At 36.6% G+C, this 23,709-nt stretch overlaps 1 protein-coding gene across 1 annotated transcript in view; it reads left to right on the top strand.

Moving 5' to 3' along the window:
* csmd1 (CUB and Sushi multiple domains 1) overlaps window positions 1-23,709 on the top strand; it is a 576,851-nt gene that overhangs the window by 469,782 nt on the left and 83,360 nt on the right. Inside the window, exons 33-42 of the mRNA XM_015374130.1 lie at window positions 7,406-7,522; window positions 7,631-7,744; window positions 11,191-11,286; window positions 12,426-12,629; window positions 14,371-14,495; window positions 14,907-15,003; window positions 16,862-16,966; window positions 20,759-20,877; window positions 22,219-22,288; window positions 22,972-23,088. Coding sequence (XP_015229616.1) covers window positions 7,406-7,522; window positions 7,631-7,744; window positions 11,191-11,286; window positions 12,426-12,629; window positions 14,371-14,495; window positions 14,907-15,003; window positions 16,862-16,966; window positions 20,759-20,877; window positions 22,219-22,288; window positions 22,972-23,088 — 1,164 coding nt within the window. The remainder of the gene's footprint in view (window positions 1-7,405; window positions 7,523-7,630; window positions 7,745-11,190; window positions 11,287-12,425; window positions 12,630-14,370; window positions 14,496-14,906; window positions 15,004-16,861; window positions 16,967-20,758; window positions 20,878-22,218; window positions 22,289-22,971; window positions 23,089-23,709) is intronic.

The raw sequence follows: 23,709 nt of genomic DNA, 5'->3' as shown, positions 1-23,709 counted from the left end.
ATGGATGGATGGATGGATGGATGGATGGATGGATGGATGGATGGATGGATGGATGGATGGATGGATGGATGGATGGATGGATGGATGGTGCAGTATCTATAACAACACACACAAAGCGTTTCAGAATTAGACATCCCCAGTTATTTAATGCATACACTCACCGAGTGTGAAGACTGAGTTAAAAAACTTCACACCCAGAGGTAATTCAATTCAATTCAGTTCAGCTTATTTATATAGCACCAATTCACAACACATGTCATTCAACCAGATCATACAGTCAAAATAATGGAAAGTTCTCTATCTAAGGAAAAGCAGTTGATTGCATTGACTCATTTTCTCAAAGGCAATCCCTCCCACTAAGCATGCTTGTAGTGACAGTGGAGAGGAAAAACTCCCTTTTAAGAGGAAGAAACCTCCAGCAGAACCAGACTCAGTGTGGGCAGCCATCTGCCAAGCCCAACTGGGGTTCAAGGAGACAGAAGCAGACATACAGTAATACAGTACAGAAACAGAGGTACAAAAGGCAACTGTAAACCAGCTCCACAGAAATATTTTTGTGGTTATCTAGCTAAACAGCAAGAAAAAAATCTCAATTCATAAATAGGGCTATGCCATATTAGAAACTATTTGCATTGTATAATGATGGAAAACTATTATGATAAATATTATAATAAGGAAATCGGTATGGATGTTTTCATCAGTCTGTTATTATACCATACACACTATTGGGGTGACCATTTGCTGTTATATTGTACAGCCTTATTAAGGACCCTTATTCTCTTATTATTATTATTTTTTTTTTTTTGTGAGATTCATCCAGAGATTGACATAAGATACTTTTTGTTTTAAAATAGAGTTATTAAAGTGTCTTATAAAACTATATGTGTAGAAATATTTAATATATATATATTCATTTTTTTCTCTTTTCTTTATTTGGATTGCTCTTTTTTATATTAAAATATATTCTGCTCACCACCTAGTTAAACATTAAAGTTCATCCAACATATGCTCTTCCCTGGATTAGGAGCATGTCAACCTCAGAACAGTAGGATCCAGCATTCAAAGTGGATACAGTTAGCTTTCTCAAAAATTTAAAACTGAACCTGAGTGAGCAGCGTCTAAGGCAGGAACTGTGAGAAATGGGACAGATGGGTCCAGTATTCAAGGTGAGTCAGTCAGACAATGGGAAGGTTCAAGACGTTCAATGACAGAAATGATAAAACGGAACAGAACAGAAACGCGTGCTGCTGAGGACAAGCAGACAGCAGTGTTTGCAGGGGGCGGGGCACAACCCATCACTGGCACTCTGGAAGGCAGGAAGATAGGATCCAGCCGATCGACTGCCAAACGAACTGCAGCTCAGAGCCATCGAAAGTGTCCTTGATGCAGCAACCCCAGTGAGCAGGCAGGAATCTGATCCAGGTCAGAGAAACAGTTCAGAACCGGACAGTTCCAAGATCCAGGAGTCCGTAGTCCAAGCAGGGGTTCTGATCCGAGATAAACAGACAGACCCAGAGTTCCAGGAATCCTCAGAGCGTGAAGACAGGTTCAGTGTTCTACAAGTGTCCGATGGCTGGGCTGAACCGTATATATATAAGAGAAAGCAGGTGAATAACATGAATGATAATTAGAGAGCGGGGAGGCAACGACAGGTGAATTAAGTGTGTAAGTAGATCCGCTACTGGGGCTATGATCATGACAGGAGGTTCTGCAGGTGAAGACAACTGGTTAGTTACCACATCTTTCTGGTGGAAGTTAACAAATGTGCGAGTCACTAAACTGGTCTTATAGTTCAGTCCGAGCCCAGAGGGTGCCAACGCATGGCAGTCACCACACAGAGAGTCCCAGATGCTGGTGTATTGGTGGTCGGAGGAAAGGTAGGAGATCAGAACTGATCTGACAAATGTAGACAGGATAATGCAGAGGGGAAGCCAAAGCCCATGTCAGTGATGTGCTTGGTTGTCAGAGCCAGGAGGTCCAGATCCTGGTCCGGAGAAGTGCCGAGGGAGAATTCTGCATGGAGTGGGTTCACAGTTCCAGTTACGGTGAACAAACAGGCAGATATCTGGCAGGAGTCAGAAGACAAGTCAGGCAAAGAGATCAGACAGGAACAGGCAGACTCAGAGGTTGAGAGGCAAAAATGGTAAGGATCTGGTAATCAGAATACAGGAACACTTGCATAATTCTCAGCAATGGATAGAAAATAATATGGCATTGACGACTAGTCTGAAGGCTGGTTAGATAGAGGCTGACGCAGGTGTATCAAACAAGCAGGTAATGAGAACTGGGCAGAGCTAAGCAGGTGTGTGACAGGGTCAAGATCATGACAGAGCAGCTACAATGAATGTGATTTAGGGCAGAAACTAATTTAGGATTTTTTGATTTAACAGGTGTCAATAAAACAGTTGGGAGAGGGGTGATATTTAGAAGCAGATATTCCAAGTTTAAAATATAAAATAGTGTTCATTAGTTCTTGCTGTGGATATACAGTTGATAGTTTACAGTATGACACTACAATTAGTGTGTAGACTGAATGATGAGTTGTTTTAAAGAATACTCCTCTTCCCTAAAAAAAAGAATATGACTTGTTTTTAGAGGCTGAGTGTCTCTCAGACCTGCTCGATATTGCATCAAGCTCATAGTAAGCAGTTTGAATACAATTAGGGTTATTGCTGCAGATTTTGTTTGTGATGTTAGTGAACAGGATCTCAAGCCATAGCTGTGGTTAGATAGATGTTTGGGTTATGAACTCCGCAATGACGTCTTTGATTTGGGGTTTTGATATTGTCTTAAGACAATGACCTTCATCAAACACTGGAGAGCTTTTACAGTCAAATATGAGCAGTTGGGATGAGAAGTCTGGGACCATACAGTTGAATAAAGAAAAAGTGGATTGACCCCTTACCTCAATGGTCAAATATTTGTGTCAAATACCTATAACAAAATGTACATCCTCTCAGACAAAAATTTTACTTGTTAATCTTGTGTATATGTACCACTAACAGCCAATGCAAAATTGTAAGTTGGATCATCCATTGGAAAAAGAATGAAATGTTGTAATTATAAGGTTTAAAATACTACAACTTAATGTTTAAAAGATTGGACAGTTAAAAACTATATTTTCCTGAGCTTTAAGTCTTCTTTTAATACTTTTATACACATGTATGTTAGTCAATAGAAATTGAAATGAAATAAATTGGAAGCGGGAGTTAGGACTACTGAAGTTTTGTGTACGTGTGGATGATCAAAGCAAATGAATGTATGAGAGAAGCAGACTGACTTGATGGCTTTTTTCATTTATTTGAGTGTGTCTGTGGGAGAGGATGAAAGTGATCAAAGCAATGTGTACAGAGGCTTCTGATAGAGCTGATACCCAAGTCTAGAGCAGCACCACTGGGGGATTTTAGTTAGATGAAGACATGACCCATAGAACTAAAGGGTCTAAAAATTAAAGGAAAAAATCAATCCAAAATATAAATCATTGTCACACACTTAGATCTGGAGAAGGGGTAAGAGAAAAAGCACTTACTACTTGTCATGCTTTTAAGATGTTTGGCTACTAAAGCTACTATGAAGCTTTAGGAAAAGATAAGAAAATATAAAGTGGCAGAAATGGAGCACAGTGATATCACTGGATGGGTATAAAAGAACTGAAACCAGAAGCGTGGAAGGATTTTTACTTGACCATACAAAGAAGTTTTAACAAGCAAGCCTGGGCTAACATAATGCAACTAATCTTAATGTGTTCACTTCACGTAGACATTGGCACATATTACAGAAAAGTCCTTTGGGCCTCACCAATGCTCTACAGTGAAAAGTGAAAATGCTTAAGGGCTCTCTGGTGTACTTTTTTAGCCTCTCATGCACAGTCTTCACAAGACCAAATTTGCTGATGTCTTTTCTTTAAAAAGTAACCCTCAAGGGTGTGTTTAAAGGAATGTTACCAGCTAATAACTGGTAGCATTTAAGCTTTATGATCCTGTACAAAAATATCACATCCTCACATCTCAGCTCTACAGCCAGACCCCATGACATTGGCTGCAGATTAAATCACAAAGTGTTGTCTGGTGTCTCTTAGAGAATGATCAAACTTTGAACTCATACACCCTCACATTTTCAACATGTACAGTGGCGATGATAATTAAAATCTGTTAAGGGTCAAAGCTAATGACGTTGGTGGATAATGGATCTGACCTGTAGAGGTTAACACCGTAGCAACCGCAACAAGACAGGATGAGTACAGGCCAGAAAGGGTGAGAAAAGGAGGAATAAAAAAAAACATGGAGAGAGTATATTGTGTGTATTGGGAGAGATGACATTGACCGATGAGCTTCTTGCAGCTGTTTTGTGCACACGCTTTCGCAGACACTTACATAAATGTCAGTGACCTTTGCCTTATTAAGAGTGTAAGTGTGCACACACCCACATACTTTTCATCGGCAAGAGTTCTTGCTCTCTTGGGGATTGCAGAGAGGAATTGAGTCATAGTAAGGCCTGTTTCTCATAGTTCTTGCAGTTTGTGTATGTGTTTATTGGATTTTTGAAACTACATTAAAGTAATAAAGAAAATCACATGCTGTTTTTTGAGCTCTGGCCCCAAAGGTTTATGTAGGCAGTTACTGTCATGAATTGCGGACAGATGGACCCAGTATTCAAGGAGAGACAGTCAGTAGGAAAGTTCAAATGTTTATTAAATAAAACAAAAACTGAAGCGGAGCTGTGGCTCGCGGACACTGCAGGCGGGGGGGCGGGGCACCCAATCTCCGACACTCTAGGGAGGAAACACAGGTAAGTGACCACGATAAACTGATATATGATTATCTGGGTCGGTCATTTACCTGGTTTAACAGTCCAGACCACGAGTGTCCCCAGTGCTGCAGTCCGAGAGGTTATGCTGGAAGCTGATCCTGGTGAGGGATCCAGAACAGACAGGAACAGACAGAAACAGGCAGGATCCAGATCAGGCAGGAACAGGAACAGGTGGCAGGATCCAGACTTCCAGGTATCCACAGGTTTCCAGGAGGGTTCAGAGTCAGACTGGGACCAGAAGCATGACCAGGTGGTCACGCACAGGAGAAGACATGATCAGGTGCAGACAGGCAGGCACAGTGGAAGAGGGTAGCCGAGACGTAGGAACCGGAACTTGAAGCAGGACTTTAAACTGGTCTCCTCCCTGGAGCCAGGCTTACTTTGATAAAAACTGAACCTCCCCACATAATGAGCCAAAAACCCAGAGGACTCTGCGGGGGAGGAACAGTGGACAGGAGACGAGACAAACACTAAAACCCTCTTTCCACTGGCAGCAAGGATCCAGGACATGAACCAAATAAAACTGAACAGAAAGACTGACAGAAAGACAAGCAATGATCTGGCACTGAATGCTCAGGTTGAACTGAATATAAACTAGAGGAAACAGGTGAGAGGAATGAATTATAATGAGGCAGGGAGGGAAAAACGACAGGTGAAAGGAATTACTAATTAGGGAGGAGCAAACAGGCCAGATCATGACAGTTACTGTGTGTCCTGTTTTTTTTTTTTTTTTTTTGAAAAAAAAAAACAAAAAAAAACATATTCTTCAGAAAAGTGTGTTGTAAAAATAAATAAATGCAGTGTGATTTTGTTGTAAAGTAATTTATTAAGTTTTAATCTGCCAGAACTATGTTGTCTGTTGTTATATTCAAAGAGTGCCATTAGATTTCTTATTTTAAAAACAATCTTCAGTCTATTTTTTTAAGCGATGGCACATTTTGTAAATTTGGATGATTTGGTTTCACACCAAATTCACAAGAGGTAAACAAATAATAAGAAAGTTATCTACATCTCACACATGGACATAGAACTGTAAAAATCTTTCAATTTTTGAATTAGGTTTTTGAGCTAAAATTAACTTGGGTTTTTAACTGGTGCAAACATGTCTTTGTGGGTAACTATGCAAACTTTCACTCAAATATAGTTTGATCTAGATATTTTAAAATCTTTGCTCGATTAACAAAACACAAAAAACATCTTTTAAGTTTCAAGTTTTCATAGGATTTTTTTTTAGCTATTCCAATTAAACAAAAACAAAATCCAGCAGCTAACTCAACCAGGAAACCCCATTTGAATTGGTAAGCATCACAAGACCATGTTACAACTCAGATAGTGTTGATACACAAGGTTTTCCAAATTTTGTTATACATCTGCTGTTTTTAGACAGCTCTCATTCATATAATTTAATCTTAAATTATGTTTGTGCCCATTACTATTAACCAAGCTTTGTTTCTTGTTAACATTGTGATCACATTCATGTAGCTCTGTGTTCATAGATATAAGCCACAGAGAAAAAGGACAGTTTGAGCAAAGCGAACGGCTAATTACTGCCACATTTAAATGTTAAAAGTTTTGCACTGTATCAGTAATGAGATACAGTAGGGGTGTTTCTTTTTCACTTTTAACTATCTGATTAAACCTGCTGGTCTGGCGATGGAAACTAGAAATATTGCTGTTCCCACGAAATAGGTGTGAGAATGCTGTGCGCTAAACTGTAAGCCAAAAACTACAGAAACTGCGGAGATGATATGAAATAGAAGAAAATATGAAGCTTAAGCTTAATTTCTTTGTTGAAAAATAGCAGAAGCAAGCTGAATGTTATGAATTTGCAGCAAACTTAGCAAAGCTTAATGCCTGCCCAGAAAGGGAGCAGAATTAAGACAATGTTGAAATATAGGCAGAAATGTATTAAATTTGCAGAATCAGAAAAGAAATTAGCAAGAAAAACTTGAATCCTATTTTTTGTCTGTATTGCCAAGAAAATAAATACTAATATAAATAGTCTTTGGTTGGACAAAAGTCAATACTGAGTTTTGAAGTAGGTTTTTAGTTTTGTTGTTGCTCCCTCTAGGTCGAAAGACCTACATTAAAACTTGATCATTGTTAGCTGTGATCACTTGATGCTTATAAACAACTCCTTAGTGACTTTGCTGCAAATTAGTCATTCGAGTTACCCATATGCGAGTCGACTCAGCCTAATTACGTGGACAAGTCTACTTTTTGTCGAATACCCTAATAAGGGGATAATCATATTTTTTCATATTATTTCAGAGTGGTTTGAAACCTGTGAATTGTTTAAAGGCACCTAGTCACATACTTGACCTACAAAAAACATAAAAAAACACAAAAAACATTAATCTACATAATATATGACAGAGGTTCATCCTGACAGTGTTTACTTAGTCCTTTTTGGGTCTGAAAAAGATTTTTGCATCAAGATTAAGCAGGAGACATAAATATGGTTGTGTTTTACGTGCTTGCAGTTCTTACTCATTAATCCATCAGAAATTAGTAACATTACAGTACGTATGTGACTTGGCCCAGTTTAACAACTTTAAAGTAGAAACTTCTGAAATATTTCTCTTCTTTTTGGCAGCTCCATGTGGAGGACACTATGGTGGTTCAGAGGGTGTTGTTTTGTCCCCAAATTATCCTTTAAACTACACTGCAAGGCAGATGTGTTCCTATTACATTACTGTTTCCCCACAGTTTGGTAAGTATGTTTTAGTTACACTGAATATGGATACTGAAAGTTATACCGATAAAGGTACTAAGACAGTTTTATTTTTCTCGTTCATTTTTTTCCACTGTTATTTTTTAGTGGTCTTCGGTCAGTTTGCTGTTTTCCAGACGGCAACAAATGACTCAGTGGAGCTGTTTGATGGAGCAAATGATAATAGCCGACTGCTTAGCTCTCTAACTGGATCCCACTCAGGTGAGTATGTCCACTATTTCTATCTCTAAACAAACATAAGAGACTTCAGTTTAGTTATATCTTATTATCAAGCTTACAGTTCAACTTTTATAATGTTGACCATTGTTTCAATGAGACGTTATGGAGAAACACCTGTTCAGTCCTGACATATTTAGTGTCTTTTTTTCTGTTATTTGCCTTGTTTTAGAGGTGATAGTTAACTTATACATGGTGCTCCCTAAAATGGCTCCCTAAGCTCTAGAACTGAGCACCAACGGTCGTTATTATAATTTATTTGACAGTGATTTATTTGGTCAAAATTACTTAGGGGATATCTTTACAGGAAGATTTCAGCTGCTGAGAGAGTCTCAGTGGTGATGTATTATCTACTGTGCAGCAGTAGGAGCCTCCACAGGTTTGCATGCCCTGCAACTTTGAGTCATCAAAGCTTGGCAGTACTTTGAGTCATTGCGAGGAAACACACTGTGAATTGACAAAATCTGACAGGTCTTGTAAAATCGATGTTTATCACAAAATTTGAGGAATGAAGTGTGAGGAAATATTGATTAACATTGCTCATAGCCAGTTGTGATGCCATTACTTGTAACTTTTTCTTATGCTAATGTGTCATTGCCAATAAGTTCTCTGCAGTAAAATATCCAGAATATTTTCCTCATGTTTTGTATATCTATTTTTCCAGCTCACAAAATTTCTTTATACTTTTTAGGTGCTAGACCCTCTGATCATAGGAGCCAAAACATATTTGTAAATAGATTGTTTTTGAAAGTATACATCCTCATGTTTTTCTATTTATGTATAGTTTTAATTTTGCATATTGCTGAATAGATTCTATGTTCTTTACAATGTGTGCTGGATTTTTGATTTATTCATAAAACTTTCAAGGAAAAAGGCCAGTCTGAAGAGACATAAAATTTTCTTTGAAGTTTATTTCTGTCTAGTGTTTACTTTTTTGGAAGAAAAAAAAAAGAATAAAACTCTGAAGGCTTTAGATAAATAATATATCTATATAATTTTTGTATCCTCACCCCCACCAGTGTTAACATGAGGTGGAGCTAATAATGATTCTTGCAGCCACAACAGACCACATTTTCTGTTTCACAATATAATATAATATATATATATATATATATATATATATATATATATATATATATATATATATATATATATATATATATAATTAATATATAATTTTAATTTTATAACTGATATATAAAATTATTGTATAAACTAATATAAACCTGAATAAAATGGCTGAATTTGTGCAGTATGCAGCTGATTTCTCCAGAATCCTCTTAATCATGTACATAGTTAATACTAGTGTGTTGAACCATTGACGCATCTAAAACTTACAGGATATAGGACCTCGGGCAGTGGAATTGCCCACTTCTGAGTTATGGCATCGTTAATTTTACCAGTGAAAAAAAATGCTTAAATTGTAACCACAACCCTATTTAGACATGACCTTTAAGACCCTGACATACTTGAGATGACTATCCGCAGCCACATTTCCGCCTTCATAGGTGAGCGCACCTATTTCTACATTTGTCATGACAAATGCCTTCATTTCCCACACATCCCTGGCATTATCGGATGAGTTTGGTTAATACTGTAGCTTCACAAAAACAAAAGAAACAAATTCTAGCTGAGCACCTTGCGCCATTTCATCTCAAACCTGTCAGTAAGGTGTGGCTGAGACTGCTGGTCCCGACGACTGGCTCCTCTGACCAGTGTGTTGCCGCCAGCTATCGTCTAAAGATCCTTGTATCAGTATCATATTTCTAACAGTTTCGTATAAATACTCCTTCCTAATGAGAAGTACTTTGCTGCCAAGCAGTGTAGTGAGACAAATTGTTATACGAGTGTAAAAATGTAGCTTTGCGCACTGGTCTGCAAGAAGTCCACCTCCCATGTCTGCACATGTATGTGGGGGCCCTTTGGCCTTAAAATAGGTCAGCAACCTGCTTCGGTTGGCTTGGCTGTGGGAGGTCAAGGGTCTTAATCCTTTCTTCCCCATATGCTTCTGGTTGCAAGTTCACTGGAATTTTAAAGATTTCATCTAACATATTTTTTTATGATTAGGTGTACTGATGTTGATTTATTGCCCAACTCTAAAATATTATGCTCTTGATATATCCCTAGACTTTTGACAATAAAAACAACTACATTGCTTCTCTACTTCATATATAAGCTCACAATAATTCACTACATCATTATTACGGTCACATGACCAATCTGCTCCCCTATATGCTACTAATAATGGGCCAGATTTACTTGTCGGACCGATACAGACATGTTTCAGAGTGACCAACACAGGCAGATTCCAATGTTAATAGCGGTATGTCATGCATCACTAAAGAAATTCTTAATTCTATTATGAAATAGTGGGAGTTTGTTACTATATCCATATAGAAATCAATATAGATGCTAATTTTTCCTAGGGGTCCCTTAGTTGCCCTGGGAACCTAAGCAGTCTCTTGTTTCCAAGGTCTGGCTATGAATGGGCTATAAATGTGGCTGTGTAAAGAGCAGAATGTGAGGCGGAACGTTGTACTCAAATATTGAGCTACAGCCATTATTCATAAGATTAAATTCCATTCAAGTAGGTATATGCAGGTTTGTATAAATAAGATTTATTTTTTTCTCTATGCCATTGTTGGAATTTTTAGTATGGATCCTATATATGTGCCCTCAAGACTTTTCAAAGTGTTTGCTGCATCTCCCTCACTGGTTTTACTGGTGGAAAATCAGTAAGCCAAAAAAGACATTTAGCTAATTTAACCTAAAATATGTTTTACCTCTCCAATTCACATCTACATAGCTTTGTAAAAGCTGTCTGTATTAAAACTGATGAAAACCAGTAGAAGAAACAGTTACTGATGGGAGAACGCAGGCTAAGTACAACTACTTATTTATGAAGAAAACTGATTTTAATACGACTAAATGAGAGCATGTTTACGATATTGTTAATATAAACATGTTTCTTTTAACTTGCTTTTACTTTGTTAAAAACTGTTATAGTTGAAAAGGTTAATTCAACAAATTATAGTTTTTAAGGACCTCTGTAGACTTTTATAGTTTTAAGAGCATAATGCCTTAAGGCTTTGCTCTCTGCTATGTGGTCTGCAATTTCGGATAACAATTATAAATTTTCTACCAACATACTAAAGGTTAAAGCTTTGTGCCATATTCAGACCTCAGAAAAATATTATTAGAAGCCTGGGTGACTTATTGAGGACACAATGAAAGTGACAGGGGGCCATACTAAGTAAATAGTTACAATATCATTAAATAGGCTGAAACTGCTGCTGGGAGTGCGCAGATGATTGTATTAAAGTGTTGTATATTTTCGACTTTTTTCATCTACAAAATTTCTGTTGAAACACTTAGGTTTTATCTTTTTCCTTTATCTCAAGACTGTGTTTCCATATGTTTATTTATTTCAGGAGAGACTTTGCCATTGGCAACATCTAATCAAATCATGCTCCGATTCAATGCTAAGAGTGGCCAATCAGCTAAAGGCTTTCACTTCGTCTACCAAGGTAACTCTGCATCTGTTTCTGAGTTGTAGATATATCTTCATCTATAGCCTAACAATTGTATTAATATTATTCTTGTTCTCATATAAATACATATGCATATCACTAAAATTAATAAACAAATTTTTGTGTTTAAGTAAATCATTTGGAAATACTATATTTCAGGTGTTTTCCACTTATGAACATTTTTGGATTGTGGCTTACAGCCAAAGAAAACCCCAAATTATCTTCTTTCGATGAAGGAAATATTATATAGGAAAAGGGCATAGATAATGAAGATAATAAACTTTATTGGTCATTGCAAATGTAAACTATGAAAAAGTAAATCAAATATTTGTCTATGAATTTAGCAGTAGAGAGCGCAGAACTAGGCCAGGGATTTGCCGTGAACTACTGCATCATTGCATCGTGGTACAATAAGGTAGTTATTTTGTTGCCATTAAAGCAGATATCTAGACAGTTGTCAAATCTTGCTGGAAATAAAATTTGCATCTACATAAAGCTTGTCAACTTATCAAAAGAAGTTCTACATCAAACACCTTGTGTTATGTGTGTCTCCATTCTTTGTTCAGACCACTGTACCTTGGTTTTCAAATTAAATTTACTTTCATCTGATAAGGAGGATTTAAGAGCACTGAGAAGTGTCATTATAAATGCAAAAAAGTGCCCATGTCCTAGATGCATATGTGTGATTCATAATGCACTGAATCCAGCCTTGGAAATTTAAGATTTATTTTTCTAAATGATTTTTCGTTACAATGTTTTTAATGCTGTTGTTATCCTTTTTGCTTGTGCAACCCTTTTCATGAAGACGTTTTTCTTCTTATCAATTTTCTATTTTTAAATTTTTTTAAATCAACTTTCAATTTCTATCCTTTGAAACAACTTTCCTTGAACTTTCATTTTAGAAAGTATATTTTTTTGGCTTCCTTTTCAGTATTTCCTGGACACAGTTGCTTGAAATGTTTCACTTTAAGTGTAATTATTTCTACGTTTATAAAATATAAATTGTATTTCTAAAGTATTTAAAAAAAAAGTACAGTTGTGTTTATTTAATTTATTGAAATAATTTTCATAGATAGATAGTTAGATGATTTCTTCCTTTCATTGTAATGCAGCTTGACCTTTTTTCCTCATTGTAGCTGTTCCTCGCACAAGTGATAGTCAATGCAGCTCAGTGCCAGAGCCTCGGTATGGCAGGCGAATTGGCTCAGAGTTCTCTGCAGGCTCTGTTGTCCGTTTCGAGTGCAGCCCTGGCTACCTGTTGAAAGGATCTAGTGCAATTCGATGCCAGGCTGTACCGGGTGCCTTAGCACAGTGGAATGCATCAACACCCACTTGCATAGGTAAGATCATCAAAGCTATGGTGCTTTAAGAATGTAATCAGCAAATCAATGTTTCTCCAAAATAAATTTCCTCACAATGTTTCGATTAAATAAATAGATAAGGCACAAATTTTACAAAAAAACAGTTTGAAAACTTACATCAAGAATCTGTCAGAACCTTGACCTGTCAGCAAATATTTACATTTGAATTTAAATGTAAATTATATATATTATAAACTATTCCTTCCTTAAATCACAATGTATGCTAAAATATTTCAATATTTGATTTCCAAGGTTAATTTGTGAACATCAATATTATTTTTGTCAGAGGTAAGTCTGTGCAGCCTTTTGCTTTTCCAGGAGCCTGTATTTGATACATCAGTAATAAAAAGATTTAAAAAAGGAGGCTTTTGGTTCTTTACGGGATGTTTTGAAAATTTTAAATTTTGTCTCTATGCTAAATTATTTCTAATTATACTGTATACTTTAGTTATATGATGTTTTACATTTATAAACAAGATGCTCGAATGTTATATTTACATCATTCCCTAGAGAAGGGATGACATGGTAGCAATAAGAATGAGCAGGTTTGAAGTCTCAAGACAAACTCCATCTCTAGGAGCAAAAATATAATGGGAAAAGACTCCCTTTGGTAGTTTTGCCTCCTGTTTAATCATATTGTAATAGGCAATTAGGTTACTGTGTCACTCAGTGTCAAAATGTAATCTTTGCTGCTAATGCTACGTTCAGACCGGACGCTGCAAAAGCAGCAAAATCGCGTCTGCTGCTTCATTTTTGCTGCTTGTACCAGTTAGTTCTGACCCGTGGCTGAAGCAGCTTTGCTGCTCTGGCTGCGCGGTGCAAAAGTGGCTCTGACGTGCGTTGGGCGGAGCTTCACTATCCTTTCTCTGCCTTGCAGCTATATTTGCTGTGATCAGTGGGAATAAAGTAGTTTTAATATGTTTTTAAGTGAGAAAATACACCTGAAAACTTAATCAGTGCAGTCAGTTCATCCAGATTACAATCCTGTCTCCCAATGTTATTTCTGTCGGAGCTGCTCAGACCCCCACATACCGACGGTGCGCCGACAGAAAGAATCCCTTCAACAGTAGCCTCTGGACGGGTCGCCTCCTCGCGGTTTACCGCGGCGGCTGGTAGGTGTTTTTCATCTAAATAATCCGATCTGCAGGCACCAGAATAATAAAAGCCAACATATTCTGCCGGCAGATGTATATATTTTAAGTTAATTATGCGTTAATAAACTGTTTAAGAGGAGTAATCAGAGCGGTCTGTGTCATCAGCGCTGTGTCTCTCTCCCAGCCAGCTCCCAGATCAGCTTCTCTGATTGGTTGACGCGGCAAAAATTCAATTTTTCCATCTCGCGCAGCAACGCGTTTGCGGCGCGTCACGCGCGTCAGATGCCAAAACGCGCCCGACGCGCTACTTCAGCTGCTCAGACGCGCTGCGCTTGCTGCTCGAAACGCGCCGCGGGACTTTTTGCTGCGCCTTGACGCGCGTCAACCATTGACTTTGCATGTAAACTCGCTGCTTCTGTCGCGCCAGCTGCCCCCGGTGTGAACGCAGCATTAGCTGGAATTTAGCAAACATCTAAATGATGCCCATTTATTTATGCTTCCCTGAAAACATCCTTTGCATTTTTTCTCCTGTCGTTCAAGGACATATTACATTAAGCTGTCGTAATTAATAACTACTTAGTTGATACATTATGTGAGGAAAGTAATATTCTATATTTCCATTTAAGTTCCCTGCAGTGGCAATTTGACTGAACGTCGAGGTACCATATTGTCTCCTGGCTATCCTGAACCTTACCCCAATAGCCTAAACTGTCTGTGGAGGATCCATGTCAGTGAAGGAGCAGGAATACAGGTATACCCATTTGTATGCAATTATGTATCAGAGACATATAGAATGTATTGAGGTTTTCATTAATGTCTATATCTTATTTCACTAAGTGAAATGCATAGATTGAGGTTTTTAAGACTTAAACTCTGGTGTTTTGAATATTTTTAATTTAAAACTAATTAACACCACGATAAAGATTATAGTATTACATCATACCATAAAAAAGGAATTGTGGGTTTGAAAAAAGTAAGTTTAATACATGCATAAACGTTTTTATTTTCAACAGATACCTTTTATCTGACAAATTAATGCTGAACAGAAAGCAAACTCACTTTTGTTAAATACAACTGTTTGTCACCCTTTAACTTACCAGTTAGGATTCTTATACACTTGCAAGCTGTTTTGTACCGTGTTTTGTTCTTTTTTACTTATTAGATCCAGGTTATGACCTTTGCAACTGAGCATAACTGGGACTCTCTGGAAATATATGATGGAGGGGACATGACAGCTCCAAAACTGGGATCCTTCTCAGGTATGACACCCCAGACTTATGCAGATAGATCGCTAACATAACACTTCAAAGATGCAATAAAAAAACAACTAATATGTTGGTTGAACCATATTTTTTCCAGAAAGGAGACCCGCTGACAGATGCTGTAGCATTATTTAACTACATTTGTTTACGGCTTAGTGTAATAAAAAAAATACAATTAACAATAATGATCATGAATGGAGGAAAATGGAAAAAAAAGGAGAGTCCCCACCATGACAGTCACTAATGAAGTATGAACTAACCTTTTACAATTTCCCTGCAGAATTTCCCCTGTGCCCTGCCCTAAGCAAATACCTGTCACACAGCTATCACACATAAGACATACCGCCTATAGGGCACACACACACACACTGGTACACCCATATGAATGTACCCTTTTATAAAGGACACATCAGGGAGCTGTCCACTATAACCATGCTGATCTAAGGTTGACCACAGAGCAGCTTAAGAGGGCCAGATAATACAGTTTCCCTGAAGAATGCTCTAATGCTTCTTGTTCATACAGTAGCTAAAGAAATCTTGTTCATGTTTTATAGGCATCATTTCAAATATGTCTACATTTACCTTTTTTTAAATAAAGGATGTATGCCATGCATGAGTCATAATACGATTTTTGCAACAGAAAAAATTACAACAGTTTCATACTACCACAATATTAGAGTAAATATTCCCAAGTTTAGACTTTCAACTTGTCATTTATTGGTAAAACAGCTTTACTGAAAAAATTTATTGGATTAGATTTCAAAAAGCTACATTCTTTTTTTATTTTAACATAACAGACAGCATTTTCCATGAAGGCTTTTCTTCTAGAGATGTATCCAAGCCCTAATCAAATGTAACAGTGATAAACCAGTAAAAACAGGTGAAAAGGATACAATGATCTTGCTGATTGATCAGAGCTTCTGCATCCAACATACCTTAAATTCTTTATGATGAATTCAGCTTACTTTTTTTTTTTTTTTTCTTTTTTTTTACCTCCACCAAGGAGTTTTCAGAAGAGTTTGTGTGTGTTTGTCTGTCTGTGTACAAGATAACTTGAACAGTTAAGAACGGATTTTAATAACATTTTTACCAGCAGTGCACCTCATCCTAAGGAACAATCCATAGAATTTTGGTCATTATGAATTCCATTTTTTGGTCTTTTTTTTATTTATTATTTTACACCATTCTCAATATCTCATACAGTCATTCATAAGCATCACTGCAGTTGATTGCACTTTACATAGTAGATTGAGAAACTGTATTAAGTTTGTTTTTGAAATGTAACTTTTTTAACCTAGGTTGATTATGAAGAACACCATATCTATTGTAAATTTATTTGTATAACATCATTCATACTGTACACATGGTAATTGAAGTTGTAGGGGAGTCTTATGTAACACTCGTATTATCAAAAAGAAACTGAAAACAATATATACAAGGATAATTGTATGAAATATGAAAATGAGGAAAAATGTATATGACGCAATTCAAACAAATAAAGGGCATAATGAAAATTCTTTCTCTTGTTTAGTTCTTATCTCCAAAATGCAAAGAAAGGTGGTCTCTTCTTACCTGGCTGATTTACATTGTCCATAATTAAGAAGCAACTTAAAAATGTATTTTGAACAGTTAATGCTTTATAAACAACAGTTCAAGACAAGATATACAATATGAAAATTTCTTAAAAATCTGTAAAATACGGTCAAAAATGCATAGCTTGGTTTTACAATGACTTGAGTTAATGCTTATTATTGGTTTCCTTTTATTCAAATCAATATGTAGACGGTAAGCAGTACAGGCAAACCCAGGTTGTACATTGCTCTAATTGTGTCTCTGTGTGTTTTATGTTGTACAGGAACAACGGCTCCTGCTCTCCTCAACTCAACATCCAATCAGCTACTCTTGCACTTTCAAAGTGACATCAGTGTGGTGGCAGCAGGCTTTCACCTGGAATACAAGAGTAAGTTAATGGGAATTGATTGGATTCAAAGGGGAAAATACTTGATTATATAAAACTCCAAAGGACCTATAAAGTGTGTCCTTCCTAACCAGAAACACACACAAACAGAAACACACAATACTGCTGCCAAAACTTTGACATCAAATAACGAGAGTCAGTGACCTGAACTGGTATTGCCCGAGAGCACACACACATGCTGGGCGTTGCAGTTTAGCACACACACACACACACACAACGCTCACCTGCAGGGACACAAACAAATTCCTGTTGGCTCAGACACAAACACAAAGTTTCTCTGCCTGTGTCAGGCATGTACATAAATCCAAGGAAAAAGGAAAGCACATAGGAATAAAACTAGCCAGACAAAAACAGGTATGGACACTTATATTACCATCATATATTTACAAACCTGTCAGAGCATAGATGTGCATTTCAGTCCTTTGTACTTGTTTTAGCTTAGAATCACTTCTAGATCAATGAGCATGTCCCCTTCTGTGAGAATATGTGAGTTTTAGTGTGTACGAATAAGGATTTTGTGGAATGGAGATTTATAGGTGGGTGCACAAATTCACATCAGTGTTTTTGGCATCTCTGTGTGAGCTGACATGACATTACCACGAATAAAAACCTGGAAGACTGTGTTTTTGTTTATGCTTCACTGTACTTTTGAATGGAATTGCTCTGAGCTTTGGCACTTAGCTTTTATTACCAGAACAATACTAATAGTTCAAGGATTTGTAGATAGTTTGACAATAGAAATGGTGCAACAACTATGATAAAGCAACTATGCTAATATTTCTTGTTTTGTTTTTATTGCCAATATAGTTTTAGAGCTAATTTAGAGCTAGTGCCTGGTCTATAGCAGTTGCTTTTATTTTGACTTCCAAAACACTAAAATCATGAAAAACTGGTAAGACAGAGACACCTTCTCGTTTTGAAATATAAAACAAAAGCTTCTTATCAGGAATAAGATCCATATACGAGTATGAAATGATAATTTAGTCAAATAAAAATTTTTTTTTGAATTTTGCTTAAAAAATTTTTTTTTTTAGACAAACTCTCCAGACAAATTAAAGTGCCTTGCTTATTAAAAGTGAACCAACACACCTGTAAACAGAAGCAGGAGTCTGACTCATTTCCTAAACATTTCAGGAAACACCTGATTACAATGATTGCCTCAAAGTGTTGCTCAACAAAACTTACGTTCAGGAGCTCCATCAGGCTTGTTTACTAGTTTTATTTATTACTATGTATATATGCACGTATATATATATTTATATTAAAAATCCATGTTATGATTTCAACTTTCTATATTTTTTATGTATTATTACTTTTGTTAAGTTTAATTAATTCTACTACCAGTAGAATGAAATCTTTCAAGCACATCTACAGGTCTGGCCTGTACAAAACATATTTTTATGCAAGACTCTGGTCCATGAAGTTTTTTAAGCAGCAGCCCTGTTAAATGTCCTAGTGTTAACACAGCCAGCATAACAAATTGTTCTGCGTTTTGCTTTTTCATCTGTCCATCTGCCTCAAAGAGGAAAGTAACTCAGAACTATGCTTTTGTGTTTGCCTGGTCAGGTATAGAGGGTCGCCTGCTTTTGTTGTTGGTATAGTTGCGGGGTTAGCTGGGTTTAAGGTTCTTTAAGGTTCTTTAAGGGTCTTGTATAGCTTTTGACTCATTTGAGTATCCTAAAATAATGAATAGCTTAGCTTAGATCATTAAAGATAGATAGATAGATAGATGGATAGATAGATAGATAGATAGATAGATGGATAGATAGATAGATAGATAGATAGATAGATAGATAGATAGATAGATAGATAGATAGATAGATAGATAGATAGATAGATAGATAGATNGATAGATAGATAGATAGATAGATAGATAGATAGATAGATAGATAGATAGATAGATAGATAGATAGATAGATAGTTTATTGCAGCTAATCATAATATAACACATTACCAAAAAGAAAAGGACTAAACACATTATCAGACATAAACCTGCAAAAAGTTATACAATAAGAAAACACTTCACACAGCATAGTTATTTCCAATATTTATAAAATCTTGGAACAGACCTTTCTGATTAAAAAATGCACATTAATTTTACTTCTTTTAAGCGGCATTAATTTAATAATGATAAACACACCTGCTTCCATACATTGTAGACCTCATCTGTACTGTAGTTTGAATGTTATTTGTTTTTCTACTTCAGTTGTTTTTTAAAAGTTGAGAAACGTCTCCACTTTATCCCAGCTCCTGTTCACCTCTTCTTGTTGTTCTCATTTTCCAGGTCAGGGGCACCACGAAGTATTTGTTCTCGAGGCCTCTAAATGGCTAGCACTGCCACTGATCTTACCTTTTATCTAAGCCTTTTTGTCAGGTTCTCCTCTGAATACACTACTGCTTGCTTGCAGTCAGAACTCTGTTTCCTTTGAAAGACTGTTTTGAGTGCTGCTGTTATCTTTCAACTCTGCTCCAGTTCATAGAGTCCATTTGGACCCTGGGTAAACATCAAAGCTCTGGTGATTTATTTCCTCTGCTTTTCCTACACCTACAGAAACATAAATGTATGGCAAGTGATTTGCATTTTTTTTTATCAACATTTTGCAAGAAGTTATAAACTGTGGACTGGGACAGGACTGGGGCAGGGATGCAGGTACACGCCCCGGTGTTAGACCGTATTTTGTGACGAAACATATATTGTGACCCAAGGCAGAGCTACATCATATTTTAGTATATTAGTCGCGTGACTCTATAGGTTTAGGTATGAATCATGTAAAGTTAGGGTTAATATATAGACCTGTGAGGAGAATCTGCAGCAGCCCCCTTTTGGGTCACACCATAAAATATAGGTCACAGAATATTGTATAAAACCGGTACACACCGTGTAAAAACGTCCCGATATGCTGAAGGATAAAATTTGTAAGTGATGGTACTGCGTGGTGTTGCTTTTAAAAGCACTGGTTCACTCTGACATGTCATTACAGTCCACATCAATTATATCTATTATAATTTTATATTATCTTTCTTCGGTAACACAGATTACTGTGAATGTTTAATCGTAAATAATTCTAGCAATAATGTTGATCACATTTTAAGCTGACCAAAGGGGCCTAAGTTTGAAAGGATGAAGGGAAATCTCTTTATTGCTCGACTGTCCTCTCATAAGCTAAAACAGAAGTGCAGTACATCCAGTCAGTTAGGCTTAACCGCTGACAGTGTCTAGCATAATCTAGTAGTCCTGTTGGGATGTTTTGTGGTACTGTCAGCGGTTTACAGAGCATAACCACTCTTGCATAGTCAGGAAATGGATGTACTCTCTGTTGGCAGAAGGGAGAGAAAGATGGTCTGCCAAATGGAAGAGTTTCATTGATCAGTTGTCATGACAGCCCACTGATGCTCTGCCTCATAATACACTAAGTGTGTTTTTCTGAGTATATGTATGTTAAACGCTTTGCAGCTTTCCGACTGACACTCCCTTTAAAAGATAAATAAAGTCCACCTTACCCCCAACCACCCCCCCCCCCCACCTCAAGCAGACTAATTTGAAAATTACTCATGCATTCACAGTCACAAATGTCATTCAATGATGGTACATGCCAACCGGGTAGGTGTGTCTTTGCACAGTTTTGTGTGTGGGTACAGGTGGACATACACTAGTAGGAAAGCAGACGATAAACCAACATAACCAGTCACACAAGCAAGGCCAACAAAATTCCTTCCTTCATTTTTTATTTTTTTTTTTTTTACAAATATGGCTTTCTTTCTTCTTTGTTTTAGCTGTTGGGCTCACCACTTGCCCAGAACCAATGATCCCAGCAAACGGCATAAAAACAGGAGAGAGATATATGGTGAATGAAGTGGTAGCATTCACCTGTGAGCCTGGTTACACACTACAGGTAATATTTCACTAAACACACAAAAGACTACCTTTATGGTATGCATTACTGATTATTATGTTTTACAAACACTTCAATTATTCATTTTAGTGAAAGTGCATTGTTATCCAAATCAGGTTTAATCAAATCTCTCCTCTCATTACTGTATGAATACAATGGGAAATATATACAAATGTCTACATCATGTCTTCAGTACACAGTTACAGTAATACTAGATTCTTATACAAAGTATGAAAATGTTAATAATATTTTCACTGTCTCATCACTGTGTAGTTTTCAGCCACTAGAGATGCCAGACTTGTAACTTTCAGGTTAAGTGCCCCTCAAAAGCTACTGGCAACACTGCACTGTTACAAAACAAAACAATCATTTGGAATCTGATAGCTGACCACTTTGGACTAGTAGACTGAGAAGATTATTTATACACACACAGCCTTCTAGATTAATCACATATACCTTTTTTTTTTTTTTTTTACAACATTTTAGGGTTGGCTATAATGTTTAAGTGGAGTTCAGGCTGGAGTAAGGGGATTCTCTTGGTCACATGACCCATTAGTGACAGGTATAACCCTCTCAAGTTAGAGAGGGTTATACCTGTTCTTGAGAAGGGCATCCCGTAGGGACCATCAATGTCCACTAAGTGCTGTAAATTGACCTGAAAAGTTAATATGTGAGGCCTTGGGTCAATTTTTAATCTCATCATTCTCACATCATAAAAGATTTTGATGTAAGAATGATGAGATTTGTTTATAATTTTCATGTTTTTTTTAAGCTCTGTATAAGTTAATTCACAACAGCTGGATTGACCAGGGCAAACCTGTTCACTTAAAGGAAAATAAAATAATAAATAAAAAAATGCCAATACTTCAAAAAGAGAACTGTGGACCTCCAGATGCTTAGTTCTTTAGAATAAACTAGATTACCATCATACTAAGTAAGAACCATGATGCACAGGCAGTTTCTGTGTTCCAGAGAAAAATATTCATGTGCAATGTATGTTATCAAACCAAAACAACAACAAAAGACATTTTAAAAAAAGCTTAATGAAGCTGGTAAGAGAATAATACATGGCGAAATTAGCTCTCTACCAACATTGACTGAAAAGCCAATCGGCAAAGCAGAAGCTATCCAAAATTACCGCCCAAGCAAAAGCAAAAGTTTGTCAATCACAGTTCAGTGGATTGGCTAAAAAAATACAATGGATGAGAAGAGAACATTATGTTTTAATACTGAGGAATCATCTCTTTTTTGCCTGGATTTATGTTTATTCAGAAAAAAGAATAATGTATAATGAACTGTTACTGAATTTATTGCATCTAAGATGTGATAAATCCTTTTTAGGGCCATTCACACATTTCCTGCATGCCTGGGACTGTCCGTCGTTGGAACTACCCACCACCTCTCTGTATAGGTATTGCACAGACACTTGAAAACATTTAACTGTGGACTAAATAGTTAAATTATTGATTTTTGTATTGGATATGAAAAAAAAGTCTCTCAATCTTTATAGAATATTATATAGTAATGTCATTGAAATAATATTTAGGTTTGAGACTTTCGTACAACTACGTCAGATAAAGGAAATCTGCTTGAGAGCCTACCCATTTTAGATCTGTATTTTAGACATTATTATTCAATGTTCTTCGATATATGAAGGAATACTAATAAAATATTTATTTTTATTCTATGTTAGCTTGATTAAAGTTTACAAAGCCAAAAAAAAAAATCTCCACTGATGTGATTTGAGTCATCTGTAGGTAAAGATGGATACAAGCATCAACCAAATTTATTTCTAAGAAAGTCAAAATCCCTAACTTTTTTTTAAGTTCATGTTTGTGTTTTTCGAATTATTCAAAATTTTCTAAAAGCTTTTGTCAGAGATTCCCTTTTAAATTAAATGTTTATGCATTGGGACAAAATAAAAAAGGTACTATATTTTTCTACTAGTTTTTGTTAAAGCTAGTTATAAAGTACAGTTTTCAGTACTATAAAAACCCTTTAGAAGCGTATTTATGTTCAAATTTGTCAAAGATCAAAGCTGTAATCTCTGATGTACATTTGTTAACAACATATTTTATGTGTACTCATTGCCAGCACGCTGCGGTGGGGTCCTTTCTGAGATGAGTAGTGTGATCCTGAGTCCAGGCTTTCCTGGCAACTACCCTGGAAACCTGGACTGCACTTGGCTAATTACCCTGCCAGCTGGATATGGTAAGTCGTGCATAATGTAGTAGTATTTGAAAGAGTATCCCTGAAGAGAATGTCATTTCAGGTATATTTTTTGGCTTGGACTAAACTAAAAGATGCTTATTTTGTGCAACTTTTGCCATGGATTAATCGTGCTTTACTGTATACTGCATTTAAAAAAGAAAGAAAAAAAAAACTGCTGTTTTTCTTTTTTGAAGTGGAGGATGACGTAGTAACTTTAAGTGTAAAGTATGTATCTATGTTTAAATTGCTTTCATTACACCATGCCATGAACTGGCAACTGCTCCAGGATGTACCACACCTTTTTGCCCATAGTTTGCTGAGGATAGGCACCAGCATGACCCTGGAGGACAAACTACAATTCAGTTTTCAATTCAACCTTCCATTACAAAAAACAAGTGCAACTACATTAAATTGTATTTTGGTACCAGGTACCACTGATGCTTATATGTATATACTGTGTGTGTGTGTGTGTGTGTATACCGTAAATTCTCTAATATTGGCCTGTATTCCAATAGCGGCCGGGTCTCTAATATTGGCCGGTCTTGCTGTCAGAGGAGGTAAATAATGGCCGGTCTCTAATACAGGCCGGGGCTATAAACGATTTTTCTGGGCATACCTCAA

The sequence above is a fragment of the Cyprinodon variegatus genome, unplaced genomic scaffold, assembly GCF_000732505.1.
Source record: "Cyprinodon variegatus isolate N-32 unplaced genomic scaffold, C_variegatus-1.0 Scaffold5, whole genome shotgun sequence".
NCBI classification, from domain to species: domain Eukaryota; kingdom Metazoa; phylum Chordata; class Actinopteri; order Cyprinodontiformes; family Cyprinodontidae; genus Cyprinodon; species Cyprinodon variegatus.
Note: the sequence above shows the minus strand (reverse complement) of the source record. Positions and strands in the feature narration are given on the sequence as shown.